Source organism: Falco cherrug, chromosome 2, assembly GCF_023634085.1.
Source record: "Falco cherrug isolate bFalChe1 chromosome 2, bFalChe1.pri, whole genome shotgun sequence".
Taxonomy (NCBI): domain Eukaryota; kingdom Metazoa; phylum Chordata; class Aves; order Falconiformes; family Falconidae; genus Falco; species Falco cherrug.
In genome coordinates this window covers 20,138,344-20,158,226 of record NC_073698.1, presented here as the reverse complement: position 1 = coordinate 20,158,226, position 19,883 = coordinate 20,138,344, and the positions used below count along the sequence as shown (strand labels likewise).

The 19,883-nt window shown below is 37.7% G+C and overlaps 1 protein-coding gene across 8 annotated transcripts in view; it reads right to left on the bottom strand.

Annotated features, from left to right (window-relative positions):
- Nucleotides 1–1,278: 1,278 nt before the first annotated feature.
- Nucleotides 1,279–19,883, bottom strand: part of IFT88 (intraflagellar transport 88) — a 57,083-nt gene continuing 38,478 nt past the window's right edge. For all 8 annotated transcript variants that reach the window (XM_055703360.1, XM_055703362.1, XM_055703364.1 and 5 more), the window contains 5 exons: nt 19,054–19,119; nt 17,230–17,336; nt 11,500–11,566; nt 2,060–2,155; nt 1,279–1,545 (listed from right to left, as the gene is read on the bottom strand). In XM_055703360.1, the coding sequence (XP_055559335.1) occupies nt 1,424–1,545; nt 2,060–2,155; nt 11,500–11,566; nt 17,230–17,336; nt 19,054–19,119 (458 nt within the window). In that variant the 3' untranslated portion in view covers nt 1,279–1,423. The remainder of the gene's footprint in view (nt 1,546–2,059; nt 2,156–11,499; nt 11,567–17,229; nt 17,337–19,053; nt 19,120–19,883) is intronic.

Here is a 19,883-nt window from a genome sequence, read left to right as displayed (position 1 = left end):
CTAGGAGGATCAGGCCCCAGAGCTCACCGTGTCTTTCTTCTTCGGTGAGCTCCTCAGGGGGGTCCATAAACTGCACTGAATGTGCTCTGCTTATACCACCAAGCAGAAGCCACCCCTAGACTGAGTGCTGCACCAGTATCATGGGAAACCCATTACGTATAAAGCAGTTCGTTAACTGTACCGTGAACCCCACAGGGCTACATTCATTCCTACAACTGTGACATTACAGAAGAACTATTTCTGACCACTTATGTGCAGAGACATCTTAAAGAGACCGGGCAGATGTTTTTAAAACCTGAAAAAAACATTCCCTGAAGATATGAAGAGAACTTTCCAGGGTCACTATTTGGGAAACAGTCTAAGCACCAACACTGAGAATGGGCATTGGAAATTTTTGAAATGCAAGGATTCACTCTTCTAAGTGTAATAACCAAAGTCTAACCATTAAACCAAACTCACACCAATGTTTTACAAACAAGTCCCTGCCACCCCAGTATACTAGTTTTGCAAATATCTGTCAGGAAATTCTGAGCACCTGAATGTATTTTTACCTCCCAAAAGTGATATAAATCAGGAACCCCACGTTCCTTCCTATTTAACATGTCTCAATGACTTCAGATCAGACTTGTTCAGTTCATAAGCAAAATGATGGTTTCTGTAACTAACACCTTTGCGTATACTCCACCTAGGCTGTAGAAAGCTGCCTCTGCATAGTCAGTGCCACAATCCCCAATGCAAGATTCAAAAGCTGAAATCTAATTAGCAATTCTGAATAAACTGGATTGAAATCCTGCCCACTCTGACCATTCAAAATAATAAAAAAAATAATTGTAAATAACCCCCTCATCTTTGTAATTGCAAAAATACCTAGGAGGTTGTCAAGAGACTGCAAAACGGTCCTAGTTCTGCTAAGCACAGACTAAAATTAAGATGCTTTCTTCAGTATCAGCACTAAGTGCCTTGCCGAATTAGGGCCCTAAAGATGACCAAGGTCATACCCAGCATTTTCAGAAAAGCAGTTAACAGGCCTTAAATACATTCTGGCTTTGGATGAAGGACATGGGACTTTCAATTTTACAACACTGCTTTGAGGTATTTCACATTCAAAGGTGAAGTTGTGGGGGATGCTGTTTCATATTATCATTGGACATATCTCTGAAAGCAAAAGCTTTACATCTTTGATATAGTTTGCAATGAGTTTGAATACTTGTGTAGTTTTGATGCATGAGTAAAATAACCTCAGGGTTTTTTAAAATTAATTCTAAAAGACACTGCAACTTTATATCCGTGTTTTTAATGTAAGATACCATATATCCAAAGCATTTCACAAGTATTTTATCAAAATCCACTATAAAATCATCATGGGTCAAAGTTTTTCTGCTAGAACTTGTAGAAGGATAAAATATTATGTGTGGACCATATGCTATTCTGGAAGCAAATCCTCTCCTAGTTCTTCATCAGCAAAGTCATCTTCCTCCGTTCTTTTTCTTGCTGCAGTTTTTGGTCTTTCTGCTTGTGGTCCAAGTGGATCTACGTAGGATGCATCTAGGGTTTAAATAAATACATTTGAAACAGTCACCTGCAAGTAATTTTAGCTTTGTTTCAAACGTATACAATCAAACACAAGAGTTTATTTTATTACTATCATTAAGTGAGAAAAAGACTTCAGAAAAGTGCATGGAACAGCGAGACTGATGAGTTGGTTAAGGAAAGGCATTTTAGGAAGTACCACATTCCACATGGATTAGGTTTTTAAACTCCTTTGAAAATTCAGTCTTAGTGAAGAACTTATGACTGCACAACCACAAGAACTGACTAAAGGATGCAGCAGACAAATATTAAAAGTAATAAGTATTTACATGGGCCACATTTCTTAATATTCACAATTACTTTATAGTGAGATTTGAACAACAAAGCTAAAGCCGTTCTTCACATTTATTTCATGAGGAAAATATTCTCTTAATTGTCTAATTTTACATGCTCTTCCAATAACTTATTTTTTCCATCTCCCTTCTCTTTGAGGGCCAGGAAAGTAAGAGGGTATAAGATGCCCACTTGCCTATTTCTTTACTGGTGCTGCTTTCATAGGGTTCACTTGTTCCAGGAAAAGCTTTTAGTTTGACACTCAGTCTTTCCCCTTTGGTACCACCACTATCTGGGGAGGAGAAAAAACCAACAACAGTTGAAGACATATAACATGCTGTTATGTTCTGTGAAATCATGATATAAGAACAACATAAATTCAGCTACTATCTGTCAAACAAGATTTGGATGAAACCATCTTTTCATGATGGATACAGTACTCATTTGTAATAGTGGTCATTAAAACACAATGGACACTGTGTCCACACGTGTTTTAATTTAAAAAGAATATATACAGTCTTATTTACTTTGGAGTAAATGCATTAAAATACTTCTCCTTCAACTTTTCAGTTGCTTATAAATTACAGTCACATTTTGGAGTTAAAATAAGCATGACAAGTATAAACAGAGTCACAATGTATATGGATATTTCATATGTCTGTGTGCACTAATATATTAGTGTGATCACCTGTTCAAAAGTGTCAATGTTAAATACAACACTAATTTTGCTTTTAATTAGAAGAGTATATTTGGCATATGCTGTCTGCACGGCAGGCAGACAGTGTTCATGTATACAGAGCATCCTGGCCCTGCATCTTGCTGTAAACACTGTGCTGGCAGCTCAGTTTGCAGCAGGGCCCCACGGAATGTGTTGGCTCCAAGGGCTGCCTCCTGCCCAGACAACATCAGATTAACATTCTCTTGCCACAGCAGTATTCCAGACACTTTAAATATTCTGTTCACCTCTGAATCTCTTTTTCAGATTCATGGCAAACTTTCAATTTCAGCTGCTACAACAAATTTTTATGCAATTTTTCTCTCCTAGGAGAAAATGTTTCATGTTTGGCTTGGTATATTTACAAGGCAGGACATGCCATGCAGCCAAAAACAAACATGCTCATTTACAACATGAAACAATGCTGTTATTAGAAGTCCTCCATCTGTAAGGAGGAGAAATGGGTTTCATTCAGCAAACGTTAATTACAAAGTCTGGACTTGGCAACACTTTTCCATTGTCTTATTTACTATAAATGTTCTTTTTATAAATATTGTTAGTATTCAAAACCAAACAAACAACTTCCACAAAGATGACAAACCGTTATTTCTCTATAAATACTACTGCAGACTTCAGTTTACTAAGCTCTGAAATGAAAGACAATGTCTCTGCTCCAAGAAAGATCTAATACATGCAGTCACATGTCAACAGTTAATGTGTTTACAAGAGACAAATTACAGTTGAAATTTCAAAGCCAGGAAAATCTATTTTAATGTACTTCGATCTCCCTTGGATCAATTCATACCAACAGGTTTCATGAAAGAAATGGGTGCTTAACAAGGGATTTGAAGAAATGGAAAGCAATCACTGGGTTTGACTGTGGGGGCTCAACCAAAGTGCTGTGAGATTAGAAAAGGGCTGCCTCTTGATTTCAGCGGGCTTTGGACAGGCCTGCACATCAACAAGGTGAATGCTGAGAGCTTCAAAGATGGTGGGGTGAAAACATTTTGAGGACAGTTTAGAGGAGGATACAAAATGTTTAACAGGGAGAGAATGAGTAGGATAGAAGGCGGCAGTCTTGTGCAATGGAAAACAAGGAATTTACAAAACAAGGATAAAGTTGGAAGAAGCAGGAAGAGATATAAAGACAGGAACAATACAGCAGGAGCTGTACTAGGGAAAAACTGATCAAAGAAACTCCATAGGTTTAATTGGTTGGTTCCAGAAAGGAAGAACTGGGTGTAACGAAAAGAGGAAGAAGATGGCATATCAAAGGATTTCAACTGTGAAGGAGAAGACCACCACTAGAGGAAGGTGAAAGATTTTATATTACCTGCAAGAGGAAGAAAAAAGGATGGTAGACAAACATAATACCCAGAAATTACCTGTACATCTTACTGCCCTAAAACAAACAATTGAAAACAGAAGTTTTCTTGGGACATTCTGGGACCTTTAAGTTATATTAGGGCTACATCCATGAAGGCAGTAAAGCCAAATTTCCCTCCCTTTTCTTTCCCCATCTAGCAGCTGTACAACCCTTGAAGCATCTAAACCTCACCAGCTGCCCCCATCCCCACCCCCCCAACACCTGCATAGCTCTGAAGTTCCTTAAGCACTTACCGCTATGACTGAGTTGCCCAAAATGGCCATCCTGAGCAGCAAGACACCTGCAGCAAGTTCCCATTTCCGACTGTCAGCCATTCAATAAATGGGATTGTGAATGCTGTGACAGTGAGCAAATGTTGCTGTTCACGCAAATGCAGCTTTTTAGGCTTGATTCAGTTGCCCAAACACATTATTTACTGCACTTCATGAACTGAACCAAGTCATCAAAGGGTTAGATTAATGCTAGAATAGTGCAAGGGAAGCAGCAAGAACATATGACCAGGAATGTGAAAGGAAAGAAGCGCTGAGAGGGTCTGAACTGTTCTTTCCAGAAGCAGCAAGTTATTCGAACAGTACATCCCACCTTGACTGAATACACCCTGGGAAAAACTATGAAGAGTAAGTGTCTATGGGCACAGCGTTGTCTTGACACTCAAGCAGCAAGAACATAGATGCCTTACTAGATTAAAGACCTATCTAAACTGGCTTATTGTCCATCCAAAAGAAAAAGATGATTAGAGAAGAGCATCGTAAGTAGAGCAAGCATATACAGTACCTCTCCAAGAATAATTTCCTAGCTTCCAACAATTTGTAAATCAAGGATGTGTTTGGGAAAGGGGGCAGCTCTTCATATTTAATAGTGGATTGATTGATTTATTCTCTAAGGACTTGTTCAGTCTTCCCTTGAGCCCCTGCAAAATCCAGAACAACCTGAGAGAAGGAGTTCCACCTCTTTCACTTTGAACCTACCAATCTAGCCCCGCCTCACCACAGAGAGGAGCACCCTGCCCTTTCTGCCCTCCATCACATCCCCCTCCACATGCTGTCAAGTGGTAGCAGGCTGTGCTGGAGTAGGTTACGATACGTTTAAAATAACTCAATAAAAACTTTTTCTGAAGGGGATCAGCAAAGTAATGCAGCTCACCTTACCTCTATATGACCATTATATCTACAGCAAGAGTGAAGGGAAGGTTAACACCTCTTCTGGTAGCAGCCCACAATTAGTTTAAATTAAGCTAATATGCAAAACTACATCAGGTCTCCATGGACTGTACTACACTCCGAGCATACCTAAAAACGTGGAAGAGCAGCACACTTTAAAGTACATCTGGAAGAAAGTAAGAGGTGGTTGACACCATCTATCTTCCACAATGTCAGCCAGCAGCTCAGGTCTGGCTCAATGCCTTCCTTCACCTGAGGGAGTCCAGACCCACAGTTCCATCTTTCAGGAGCAATGTCCTCGTTGTTGAGCTATTTGGGGCAAAGCTTTTCCTTGACACTCTGCCATGGGATACAGGATTTGGCTGCCATTACGGCAGCTATTAAAAATTCTGCTGACCATATAACATGAATAGCCAGAAGTTTAAATCTCACCTTGAAATTACTTTTTGTAGGTCATAGTAGATCATCTACATAGTAGATGAATCACCTATATGTTTTTATTCAGTGTACGTACATACATAATTTGGCCAATGTTAAGGAATATAAGTTTGCAATGTAGACTTCTGGATTTTTATATTCTACAGTGAAGAGAACTTCAGGGTAGGAACTGTTTTTAAAGCATTTTATCAGACATGCATACTTTTGGCAGGTGAGTTTTACAGTTTCTACTCGCTGTCCCCTGCCCCCCTCTCTCAAATACAGGAAAAAGATTTTATATACATTCCAGCTTTTGAATTGTGGGAACGAAACTAACTTTCGCTAAAGTAATATACAGAAGAAAACAAAGCGAACAATAGGACAAAGGATAATAATAAAAACTGCACAAAACGCTTTTTTTTGGTAGTTTTTCTCTACTAATAGTACAGCTTTGAGTGTTAACTTCTGTTTGATTGCACTTGCAATCAAAGGACTACAGGTAGACATTTCTCAAACTGCAAATTCATTCTACCTGCATTACGCTAGTAACTGTACAAACACATGCTCCTAATTAAATAAAGATTTTTGAATAATGGAAGACTACTGCTGAATTAAACTGCTCTCTGTATCTAAGGAAACCTTCACCGCAATTAATATATGCTCCTTATTTTTTTTTACTTAAAATGACTCAACAGTTACTCTGTAATATGATTATACCTGAGACTTGGATTATCATGCTGACATTATCTTTCCCTCATAGTCCGTGTTCAATAGCCTTAACTGAGAACTAGGCATATAAAGACATAAATCATATACTCTGCATGCTAACATCTTTTACAGCACATTCCTTCCTCTCATTCATTTAAAAACTATGTCCATATACCTAGGATATTTAAATTATTGTATTAGAAGTACTGTATGCTCTGTTCATTCAGATTTGTTCAACTTTCTACAAAAACTAATTTAAACTAATTCCTCCACATACAATTTAAAGGGGGAAAAATTATTCTTTTTTCATATGAACATACATATATATATATCTGTAAACAAAGTATAAACTTAGCTTAAAAAAATGGTTAATTTTATATGGCAGAATAATGAATAACGCAACATACTGCAAAAGTAATCCTATTTTGGAATAATCCTATTTTAAGTAGTGATATCTAGCAAAATAGATTCTATCTTTTTAAGTGTTTTGGTACTTCCTACTAAGCAAGATACCTGTGTGTGTATCACTTCAACCAATAAAATCCACGATATTTATACTTATTTTTTAAAGGAATTGCATTAGTTGCAATAACAGTGATAAGACTACTGCATTTGAAATTCCTCCAGTATGACAAAAGACATAAATCAGAATTCTTAGTACCATTTTACTCATCAGGAATAGACATCAAAGGGTAAGGTTGTCTGGTAATCCACCTCCTTTGTAAAATGTTTATGTAATGAAGTGCATAGTGGGCTAACGCTTTCAAAGACTACGGATGCTTCACTAAATCCAGAATGTGTTTAAATGCGGCTCTGCGTATCTTTCATCTTTGGGATGAAGACACCATTTTTGGAGAAGAGAGTGCTTTGGTTTGGTTTGACCAAAAAGAACAGTACGTTCAGCACAGCAGGCAAAGCAACATATTAAAACTGAGAAACAGCATGGGAAGCAGATGCAATTTTTAACTCTGCTGCAGTTAATTTTGGTTTGAAATTCTGTTGAATTAAAATTGTTTGTGGTATGTCAGTTCAGCAAACTCCTTAGGTGAGTTCAGATGCAGAAAACAAATTAAGATGTTTTCTTCACTCATATTTTCCCTGTCTGTTAAATTATAGTTTTTTCCCCACACACAACCAATGGAACCATCCCACAACTATTTCTAATTAACGAGGAATCAAAGGCACACAAAGCCTAGAAAATATAAGTGATTGTGAAGTCCTGGCTGCAGGGTAACAAAAGAATCTCTTGCTCTATCACAGTCAAGATTATTTGAGATGCTTATAGCCCTAACATCTATAATGTGCTTCCAAATTATATGAGGACATCCCTATGGCCAGTAAAGGGTGTTTGGATATGGGATGTTTGTTTGGGATAGACAAACCCATTTCTCCACTGACAATTTCACAGGTGAGATGAAGAAGGGAAAAGACACCTAAATGATTCTTCTTCGGTTTCCTTTTCAAATTCATCTGGGCAGGCTTAGGTAAAAAGGAGAATGCAAAGTGCTCAGCCTTTCATCTTCTGAATTCAACACCACTTCTTTGGGCTGCTCTCTGAGACTGCATGGCTCCTCTCAGCCAGTACAAAACTTCCCATTCAGACAGCAGCGCAAACGCAGAGACCAAGTAAACACTGCTGTGGTAATGTATTCCTTAAAGTCATACTTTACCTATGAAAGGCCTTATGCTTTTGAACAGTAAAAATCTCTTGGGGTAGCAAAAACCACAGTGTCCTAACTTCCAAATTCTGGATATTACTATCATATCTCTGCAAAACACAAAAAAACTGAGTATGAAAACAAGAAAAGATTATTGCAAAGGAAATATTTGAGAACTGTCTAAACTCAGATGTCCTGTTAGTTCCCTTCAGATTTTTTTAGTTTGTTTTTCTTCTTTTTTTCCTTTGTCCTTTTTTAAATTAAAAAGAAGAATTTTAAGAGAGTGTATCAATGTCATCTACTTCCAACAGGAATAAAAAAAGACTGAAAATCATAAATCTGATAATTGTGGGGATAACAAAGTTTCGTTGTTTTACAATAAGAGTGAACAGATGTGTTCAGTTTTGGGTAGGCATTTTAGATTTAACGCTTATCCTTCTCACAAGACCAGAGCAGACTTTAACTGACATTGATATAGAGGTCAGTTTTCTTAGTCTCCCTTTTTCCATTCTGTCTGCCATCCATGCACAGATGGACAGATAATCATATTCTTCAAATTATGCTTTAATGCATCTCATGCACCTTCTTTTTTAATTTATATTGCCAAAGTAGTAGGTGTCCTATGAAGTACAAACCCTGCTGACTCAGTTCTCTTTCCTCTTAGCTTGCTCTTTAAAAGCAATTCTAGGAGGAACTCCTAAAACAAGGAAGCCTGAATTATTAATACTCCTAATATAAATAGCTGCATAGGGACAAAATACTTTGGGGGTGGAGGCAGAATCTGTTAGGAATGCCAGCAAGGATAGGGACCAGTGAGCTGGTAAGAGGAAAGAAATAAAACATGCATCACACCTAAAATATTTGGAATGTATACACACTTCATTTAGCTAGTAAGTACTAAACTAAGGAGGATTCCATGCTTCGCTGGATTCAGTAACGAAGGCAAATCCCTCATACAGCGTAGGAAAATGATCCCTTTAGGTCTTGGCAACACCAGTGGAAAAGACTAATCTTAAAATGTATACAAATGATCTTTTTTTTTATTTTGAAGCTATTATTTTATCAATAGTGTATTAAGATTCTGAAATAAAATAACCGTGTTTATATTTCATATGCATCTTCAAACTGGCCATATACAGAAATCTGAAAAATACAGACTCATAACCACCAAACATTGGGCAAAATAATGTTTGGGTCTTCGGGTTTCTCTCAGGCACCCTCAGTAAAACGTAGACACACTACAACATAGCGTTTAACATCTGTTACCATGACCGTGCAGTTTCTTCACTGATAAGGTTCCCCAGAATCAACATTACTAGTTAAAAAATGCATAATGCCTTTGATTCCTTCTAAAAATACATGTTAGTACATCTCACCACAACTTTTAATTAGGAATCCCAGCAGAAAGTTAACTCCAGGCTCAATACAGGACCTTCTTTGTACCTCTGCTTGTTTGCCGAGTCATTTCCAGAAAGGCTGGATCTTTGACACTGTATTTGTATAACGGAGACCTCCCAAAAATGCTTTTATACAGATTTGGTCCCAAATTCTGTTTTTTCCCATTCTTTCATGAATTTGACATAATATCTTGAGCAACAATCTAAGAATTATTGATAGGACAAATTCTAGGTCAGTTCTGACCCTGCTTACCCTCTCATCCTCTTTATGTTACCATCCTAAATGTCTGCATTCGCTCTTTGCCAATTACTCTTTCCCCCCCATACCGAGAGTAATACCTTGGAATTACTAGAGCTTGCAGTCAAAGTTCCTCATGTGCTCAACTTTGGAAGGGAGAGGAAGGGATTTTTTAATTTTTTTTTTTAATTTAAGAAAAAGACAACTCATAGATTATAATTCTGTCTTTAAAAGAAGTATTGCCAAACTGGTAGTTTGGGGGGATTAACATTGTCTTAGCAAAAGAGCATATAAGTAACAGTCAAGATGGAAAAATGCTAAATTACTGACTCACTCCTTCTAACATACCCTTTTTTCACTAATGAGGATAGAGCTAATTACAAAATACAGCTGTAAGAAAAGAGAACCTTTCTGCTCTTTGCCTATATGTCTGATGCAATGTTTTGCACAACTGTAAATACCCTTGCCTGCTACCAATGCTGCTCTTAATTTCCATTTATTATAAGCCAAAGTGGATCTCCACTTTATGACAGAAATCAGGGAACGATGCTTTCTTACACTGCTGTTTTGCTAGCACCTCCAGCTGGCTGCCTGATCATAGGGCTTATGTAAAAAAGGAGAGTCCAGAAACATTTCCATCCCTCTCTGCTACCAAAATAAGGAATTTCACCCCAAGAATTACTTTGGCCTGAGGCCCAGAACAGGTAAAATTCAATCCTAGGTGAATGGTGTTTTTCCTACATATCAAGAAATGATTTAAAAGTTCTCTAGTAAAACTACTGGGCTGAAAAAGGAATGAAATTTCTCTTAAGTACCCAACACTCATTCTTAACCCTTAGAGAACCCAGGAGAACACTCTTCATAAATCTAACATGACTTTTCATGACCCTACAGAATTGGATAAGTATAGTAAAGCATCTGCTATGTAGGTGGAGAAATAAGATTAACAGGTAAGAAAAAAAAATCCATACATTATTTCTCTGTAAAAGGAAGAGAAAAGAAGCAAGAATTTATAGGGCTTATCTTTTTACGAGGCCCACTGATATTAAGATAAACCAAAAGCAGAATACAAAGAAACAATTTCCTTTTTGGGTCAAAATAGGGATTTTTATTTTTTTCCCCAGGTGGCTGAAGTAGCTTAAAGTCTGCTAGATTCCTTAGCACAGCAGTGGGGAACAGTTAGGTTTAACATTACTAACATTTCATGGATTTAATAATGTGAGGGGAAAATCATTAGCTCAGCAATATGCAGACTACCTAGTGCAGAAAAGATGGAACAGTCCAGTTTCCAGAGGTAGAGTTTTACAACTTATGAAAGTCAGCATTGTACATCGATAGCAGCAGAGAAACTAGTAGTCAAAAGCAAGCTTTCCTCTATCAAAGATGCTAGTACTTCACTCTGCTATACTGGGAAAGGGGAAAAGGGAGCTCAAAGACAGCATGGGTGTGTTTTCCTTATTTATGGAGTTGGTTGCACTAAATAGCCTCTTGAACTTGTAACAAACACCTAACGTAATATACAAGACGGTGGACACAAAATTCCCTTTCCTCCATGTTAAATAAAGACACAACGAATTCCTGTTTTTCATGGCTTACATGTTCTGCTTTGTTATAATAAATTATTCCTTATAGTAAATATTCCAAAGTTAATGGGACAAAAAAGTTCAAGTCAAGAGTAGTGAAAACAAGTAGAAATTTAGCTTTTGGAATACACTGAGATCTGTATATAAAGTACAAACCTTAGACCAAATCCATCTATACTGGTTGAGGTTTCATACAGCAATGAGATTATCAAAATTATCAAAAGGCATGAAACAAAATTTGTGAAGTACTCGCATATTACTCAATGCATATTTGTGTGCATTTCAGAATGTAAACCGGTTTTACAAACACTGTAAGGAAAACTGTTTTCTTTAGGATCATGACAAATCTGATATTTAAACATTAAGTACTTACTGGTATCACCAGCAACATTTCCTTCTCTGCGGCTACGTGCACTGCCATCTCTGCCAGATTTAATGCGCTGGAGAACAGTGAAAAAGATTTGAAAAGAACAGAACAAAACCCCCATTTAGTAATATACATTAGAGATAATCACTGAAAACTCAACCTAGCTTTTATTAATAAAACAGTAGAAGAACATTAAACTAGGCTTACTACGCTGTAACTAATAAACCTTGGTTTTTCAATGCACAAAACAGTCCTTAAAATCAATGTTAAATCCAACGTTTACATAAAACGAGTTCTATGAAATTCAAACAGAAAATCTCAATAAATTATTTTTCTTCAGATAAAATTTATACAAGGAACGTGCATAAAAATAGTTCAGATGTACTTTTGTAAAGTACAGCTGAAAAAACAGGCAACACAGCCCTTCTTGCATGAGTTCAAAGTAGCCCCTGCCTATTAATGTCTTGTAAATCCCACAAGCATTTTATTATTGTAAAGATTCAAAGTGGGGAAAGTAGGGAAATCTATAAAAAGAACTATTCACCCCATAGATCTTAAATTCTGAATACTTGGCACAGCACTGTACTTCACAGCAAAATTTAATTTGCTGTTGAGTGTTAAATGCAAGATAAAGGTGAAGGTAAATACCTGAAAAGCTGTGTTTGAAAAGTCAGCTCTCTTGCACTGAGGAAGGCACCATAAACATCTTCCAGCTGTGTTTTTTTTTAGTGTTATTTGAAAACTTTTAACAGTTTATCAAAGCAATACCTCTGTATCGCATGACAGACTCTGCTGCTGGCAAAACACCAAGTTCCTCATGCATGTATCTTGTCAATTACAAGAAGGTACATCTCAGTGAGGGACTTTTTGATGGGTAGGTACAAAACCTTGGTATTTAAAGCACTCAGCTGTTAATAAACTAATCTCTGCATCTCATTCCAAAATATGAATTCAGGATCTGATTAAAACACATGTGCGCACCACCTAACCATGTATTCAGGTCAATTACTGTAGCTTCTTCACTCATTTTTCACCAGAAAAACCTCACGGAGTCTGGCAAAGTTAGAATGACAGAGAAGTGAAAGAACCTTCAAGATTCATGCCACCAGAAAAAGGAAGAACCCTTAAATCAAAACTCACAGGAGTCAGACATGAAAGCAGAGAGCCTAGCATGAAACCAGGAATGGTCTTGGAGTGATCCAGTTGGGGATCAAAATTTCTCATAATTTTTATTTATTTTGGAAAACCCTCAAGTCTAAAATATGTTCTCTGAATGCTAGATTAAATATCCTATTCACAGTCCAGTGAAGTAGCATATATCAGCCCTTCAGGAAGCACATTCAGACTCCCCAGATGCTGAATGACTGACAAGTCTGCCAGCGGAAGCTCAGCTGCTGTCTCTCAGAGGGAAGTGGTCTCTACATGACAGTGCCCTTGTGGCATTTGCATCCTAGGACCTTACTCCCAAAACGTTACAGAAGTACTACAGCTTAAGCATATGACTAATTCCTGTAAAGTTCCAAGTGAGTAGTTCATAAGTCATCCTATACTGAAAGCAGACACTTAAAATAGGTCCAATGATTTCCACCCTAAAACTGCCTATTTCTCTCCCATGACTGCAAAAGACATTTAGGATGATCAGTCCATATGCAGATGCCTGAAGGTAAAGGCAGTAAGTCCCTCGCAGCAATCGTACCTATCATCACTGCTTCACACCACACCCAATCAGTCCCTCATTATCAGTCATTAAGCTCACTTAACGGAAATAAATAGTAATGTGTGTATACATCAGTGCCAAGAAGGTTGTGTGAACTTTTACACCATTACCTGTTGTCTTTAAACTGAAACATGAAAAAAGGAAGATTAATGCAGTAAAAACCAAACAAACCCACCCAGCCACCAACATACGAAGGTTACAGTAAAAATCCAATCCTGTAAGAGGCAGGGAGAAAAATTTCTACAGGGAACGAACCCCACAGATGTTCCCAGATTCTTGGCTGGAAGTATTTAACAACTTGTCCCTGTTTGAGAACTGAGTGAAATAAGTACTCAAGAATATTTATTTTGGAATAAACTCCATGTGGATATACTTGTTCTCGAAAAACAATGCCAGAGTAGCAAATTCTGATAAATTTCTACAGGAAGACTAAGTCTGTGTGCAGACTTTGAAATGTAGGTGTATTACACTAGCATTTATCTATTTTCTCTTTACTGGGTGCAATCAAGAAATCACAGGTTAGTCTGAAACTGGGAGCAGGAATTGACCTATATCTGGTATTGCTAACTGAAACCATTGTTCCTATTGGAAACTTACATGGTGAAATGTTAAAATTTGGTAATTTTAGAACTTGAAAGTATAGTTTATGACTATATGCTCATGGATGACAGTTGGCATTTCTTAGGACAAAAATACCTAGTAATTTCCAAAGCCAGATGGTAGTCATAAGACTGAAAAACCACACACACACCCCAACCGAGCAAACAACAACAAAAAAAATATCCCCAAACCCAAAACCAGAGGATGGGAACCCAGGTGTAATACCAATAGCAAAAAGACATACAGTCACAGAAAGATATTCAATCTCTACTACAGGACAGCAGTACACTAAATCGCAGCACATTCTAAAATATCTTTCTTTTCTTAAGAGTCTTTGTTCCTTTACATCTACAATGGTGTCAATTTTTAAGAAAACTGGATAAGTGGATTCCTTGGAGGGGTAGAAAAAGTTGTTCCTTTTCTTGAGGAGACACTGAACTTGGGGAGATTTCAGAGTGTGACAGACAAGAGAGCCAGAAGCGGGAGATGGGTCCACGTCTCTCCCTGACAAGGCACTGCAAGAAGGAGCAGGAAGCAACTGATCAAGTTTCAAAGGTTCTGAAGAGAATCTACCAGGAACTGCAGGGGCAGAATTTTGCTGCCATTCAGAAACTCACTGAGCTTACTCAAGCTGGAAGCATGTGCCCACCTGGCAGGAATGAAGCTGACCGAGCTGACCACAAACCTGCTTGATTTCTATTGTTGGTGATGGGTTTGAGGGGGCAGGGCAGGGCTGAGGGGGTTGTTTTGTTTGGGGTTTGTTTGGTTTTTTTTAAACCTACTGCATTTCAGTTTTCTCTGTTTATAAAAAAGTTGGTTTAGTTTAAATTATAATAGGATCAGGCTTACTTGAATTTAAAAGCCTGTTTTCTGGGCAACAAACTATAGGAAAATATTTAGGCAGATCTACCTTAAGGCTTTGACTAGTTGGAAGTGCCATCACAGATACCTTATTCTCCCCCTCTACTCCACTCTTATGAGACCCCACCTGGAGTGCTGCACTCAGCTCTGGAGTCCTTCGCACAGGAAAGACATGGACCTGTTAGAGCGGGGCCAGAGGAGAGCTACAAAATTGATCTGAGGGCTGGAGCACCTCTCCTGTGAAGACAGGCTGAGAGAGTTGGGGTTGTTCAGCCTGGAGAAGAGAAGGCTCTGGGGACACCTTATTGTAGCCTTTCAGTGCTTAAAGGGGGCTCATAAGAAAGATACAGACAAACCTCTTACCAAGGCCTGTAGTGACAGGACCAGGGGCAATGGTTTTAAACTGAAAGAGTGTAGACTTACACTGGGCACAAGGAAAAAAATAAAAATTATGGTGAGGATGGTGAGGCACTGGCACAGGTTGCCCAGAGCAGCTGTGGCTGCCCCATCCCTGGCAGTGCTCAAGGCCAGGCTGGATGGGGCTGTGAGCAGCCTGGTCTGGTGGGAGGTGTCCCTGCCCATGGCAGGGGGGTGGACTAGGCGATCTTTAAAGGTCCTTTCCAATCTGAACCACTCTCTGATTCTGCTTTACAAGGTTAGTTCTGTGACAGGACAGAGTCACCAGACTCTTAACAGGAATACTGAAATGTAATACAAACAGTGAGTTTTCCATGCCATGGCTGAATTACGATCACTACTGAAGTCTGAACAGCCTAAAATAACTATGCCATAACATGTGCTACCATGCATCTGTACTGGGTTCCGTTGATACCTCTGTCATTAAGGTACTACTCAATGAAGTCCCTTAACACAATGTAGTCTGAATAAAAAAAACCCACCATAATTTAAACTTAATTTCTGTGTTATTAAAATCTTAAATAACTTTGATTTTTATTTTTTTTAATATGCTACTGGTAGCTTTTTTCCCCACCAGGAAGTATAGAAATGTGCTCAGGAAAGCTCCCACATCCAACATGAAATAAACAGGAGGATGTGACAATTTTACTTTTACTTTTTTTTTTTCTTAAACCTATTCAGACATTAACTTTCTTAAAAGGAAAAAAGTGGTTTCCTTAGAATTCTCAACATTTGCAGATCTATGGTACATAATTAATATATTCAGTGTAAAAAAAATACTGGAATTATATGCAAGGAAAATAGATAACCTCTCCATCTCCAGGGACCTCTCTCTTACCAGCTAAAAAATAATCCCATTTTAACTGGTTTCATCTCTGAACTTTCCAGAGCAAGGCCCTGAGGTATTGGAAGTTATTGCAAAGAACTATTTATATCACTGACATTGAACTGATATTCCCTAGAAACCAAGCAAAGCCTGTTTAACACACTTCAGAGAGATCTCTTAATTATGAGTTTTGCAGAACAGGAACATTACATCTGCTCATCTGTTTTGCTTACTGATACCACTATAGGTGAGACACGGAGGAATATTAGTCCCACTACATTTGTGGGCTGCCTTCTTTCGTCCATTTTTCCAAGTGCTTTAAATTTTACATTTACTGAAAAGCCAAACCAATATACTTCAACTAACCCCACAAAGTAAGATTGTAGCATAAATCTGGAATCCTTTGATCAGTGTTTCCGTCTGTCAATTTAATTTTTAAAATGTACTAGCGTACACGTATATACTCAAACTCTCTGGAATTGAAGTAACTAAGGATGCACTTACACGTTATCTGACATCAAAAGGGAGCCAGTAAGTGTTACTAGGGTCAGAGTAAATCAGGTAAAACTTACTGTGTCCTAACGTGACTACGTAGCTTTGAGGCAATACACTGGATAGGAAGAGCAAGCTTGAACAGTTGGCAGCTCAACAGCATGGATAATGCTTTCCAAACAGGAAGTTGATTTTAATTTTAAAATCTTACTTTATCACAGAAATACCACAAAAACGATGCACATACGTGCACACCCATGCTCACTTTTCTGAACAGAAGGCAAGTTACGATCTCATACCTTTCACAGTCTGTAGCTTTTCCATTATTTTTTTTTTTCAGTTTAAAAATTGTCACTAACATGAATAATTTACTTCTACCTACATAATCTGTCAATGTCACAGCTTTGTATATAGCTAAAAGGAGTTCTACGCGGACAAATTCTTAGGCTCCCCTTCTCTCCCTATAGTTGCATTATTACTTGGCTCATAAATACACTTTATGCAGTCTGGCAAGTAAGTAGGAAAGACGACATTCCAGAGATATTGAATTATGTGGGTGGCTCCAACATTCCCATCACATCCACATAACCCATCTTTCACCAGTATTTTAAAAATTACAGAAAAAACAGTGCTCAAAAACTGTGCAGACAGATACAAGGCCAATCAGTAATTCAAAACTAAAAACCTGAAAAATCACAAACCACAAGCCTCTCTAAACTAGAAAGTTAATACACATTTTATCTTGAAGTATCACAAACAGTATTTTAGCTTCATCTATGTACATGCAGTGATACTGTATAATCACAGAAAGAAAGAAGATTACCTGCTCTCTTATTTCTTTTAATTTTTCCACTTTCTTGAGCTTTGTCATATACTCCTGGACTTCCTTCAGCCCCATATCTGTGCAGAGGCGAACTAAAAATCGGAGGCCTAAATGAAAAGCAAAACCATTAAAAAAAGGCTTACAAGCAAGTCAAACTACAAGTGCACCGTAACACAACTGGACATACAGAATAGCAAATAACACAAATACTGTGAATACAAGGTGACTCTACCTTGTGTTGTGATATTTTGCAAATAATTCAACATTTTCTGTGATGTAACATCTATATCCATGAATAGTACAATACATTTATATATGTGGAAGGCACAAGACATACTAACTCATCTGGATCACAGCTCCTGACACGAGGAGCCACTATCAATGGCATTTTGTTAAAAACAATTTTACAAATACCAAGTGAATCAGAATGGTTTGGTTTTCCCTGTTGCTGTGGTTGATTTTTTTAAAGATTAGTATTTATAGAATTAAAAAACCAACAAACTAGACATGAAGATTGAGTGTAACTGTATGATGGAACCAAAAAAAACCCCCTAAAACCGATCTCCTGAGACACTATACCAAACTCTGAAAACATTGTTGCTATTCCTATGCATGCGTCCACATACCTTTGAAAACTGCCTCTGAAGCGGAAACAAGCGTGACATGGCCATTACTGTCCTGACTGCTTTCACAAATACCTTATTTTTCTTTTTGTGCTAAGTTACTTCTCTGCTGGTTTAGGGAGCTGAACCTGTTCACTGAGGGATCAGATAAGCACCAGAATGTGCATAAGATGGCTGGGAGCACACAGCCAGGGAAGGATGAGTGAAGAACCGTTGTTTCAGAAGCAGAAAACTTTAAAATCAGTTAAATTGTCTTGTCTAACTCCTGCCTTCGTTTCATAATTTGTAGAAACTACATTCAGAAAAATACAAGCATTCAAAAAGGTTTAATAAATAATCTACCCCTACGAAACATGTCTGACCAATACGAACATGACAGTTTGCTTTTAACTTCAAGGAATAACAGTATCACATTTCTCTTGTACAACAGAGCTGTATGAATCCTCTTTAAAAAAGTAGCACATTTGTTAAAGCAGAACAATACAATTTTATTTTGAAATACAGTGAATGTTCTTCTCACATAGCATTTAAAAGCATAGGTTTGCTGGTGACAATCCTGTATTTTAGAATTAGTGAGGCACTGTGTGGGATGTAAGAGGATTGTTTCCACAGCCAGTGACAACCCCTATTTTCTACAGGGCTTTTTCATTTATAGTACAGGTGAGACTGATTCTGCAAAATACTCTTTGAAGTTCTGTTTCCTCTAGTTTGGTTTGAAATTCTCTATTGATTTTCCAGAGACTGGCTGACCAACTGTACTTAAAAATGCCAACAACAAAATCTCACCCGCTACAACCTCTGGGAAAGCCTGGATTTTGCAAAACAGTTGCTAAGATTTTCTCCTACCTAGAAACTTTGAGCAGGAGTTTTAACCAGCAGGGACTAGAAGTAAAATATATATACGTTTCATCATGAGAGATTAAATACGTAACATAGTTAGAAAACGTAGGAAGTATGATTGAGAAAACTCAACCAATCTGCTGAAGTTTATTTTAATCTCTCTCCTCCAGCATTACCCTAATATTTCTTAAATCATGGTTTAGTGTTGTCACAGAAAACATGCAGCAGTAGCATGAATAAAAATGTTAGTTCATGAAAAGATTTTCATATGAAAAATACTTCCATCACGCCATTACTAACACAAATATTCAATGCAACAAAGTTTCCTTTGATAGTTGTACCACTCAATAAAACAACTTACATTCAACATTCTCTGGGAATTTTCTGTGAATTACTTTGTATTTCTCTAGAGCTTTCTGGTAGTTACCTGCAAAGAAAACAAACATCTCCTACCCACATACCCAAACATAAAAAGGAATACCCGATGAGAAACTGATACAGTTAAACATCACTTCACCTTTTTAGTTTGGGTACCTGATTTAGTATTACAAGATCAAACCTGATAAAACCAAACTTAACATTCTTTAAATACTGATAGAAAAAATTAAGAGCTTCTAAACCCAGTCCAAATTACTTCATAAATAACAAAATTAACGAAGAGGAGTTTCCCGATTTTTGTGCTTTATTGACCTGCCTCTAGGACCCCATTGTTCTATGGCACACCTACTAGACAAGCTGTATCAAGCATACCAGGGCTTATCTAAGGCTGCAGATGTACAGATTGGTCAAACAGAAATCTAACAGCTGAGCTCTGCCTGTCCTTCCTTACCACCAGAATACTAACCGTGTCTCTCTCCTTTGCCTAGATCTGGTAGTGAAGTAATTACTCTTTAAGACTTTTGCCTTCAGTTTTGGCTCAGCTTGATTATTATGGAAAGGACTGATAAAACCTGTGGATCTAAAACCTCATATCCATAAAACACCTGACAAAAAAAGTTTGTTAAATATCACTATTTTTATTTTCCCTAGTGTGAGGTATAGATCTAACTGACCTGCTACGTGTTAATACAGTAAGCTGGGAATTTTGCCAATGAATCATAAGTGATCTAAAAAGCAGCCAAAACCATTGTGCTTCTTTGCTGGGAAAACAGTTAATCTGTCTAGTTTTGAGTGGTGCTGACTGTTCTTAAT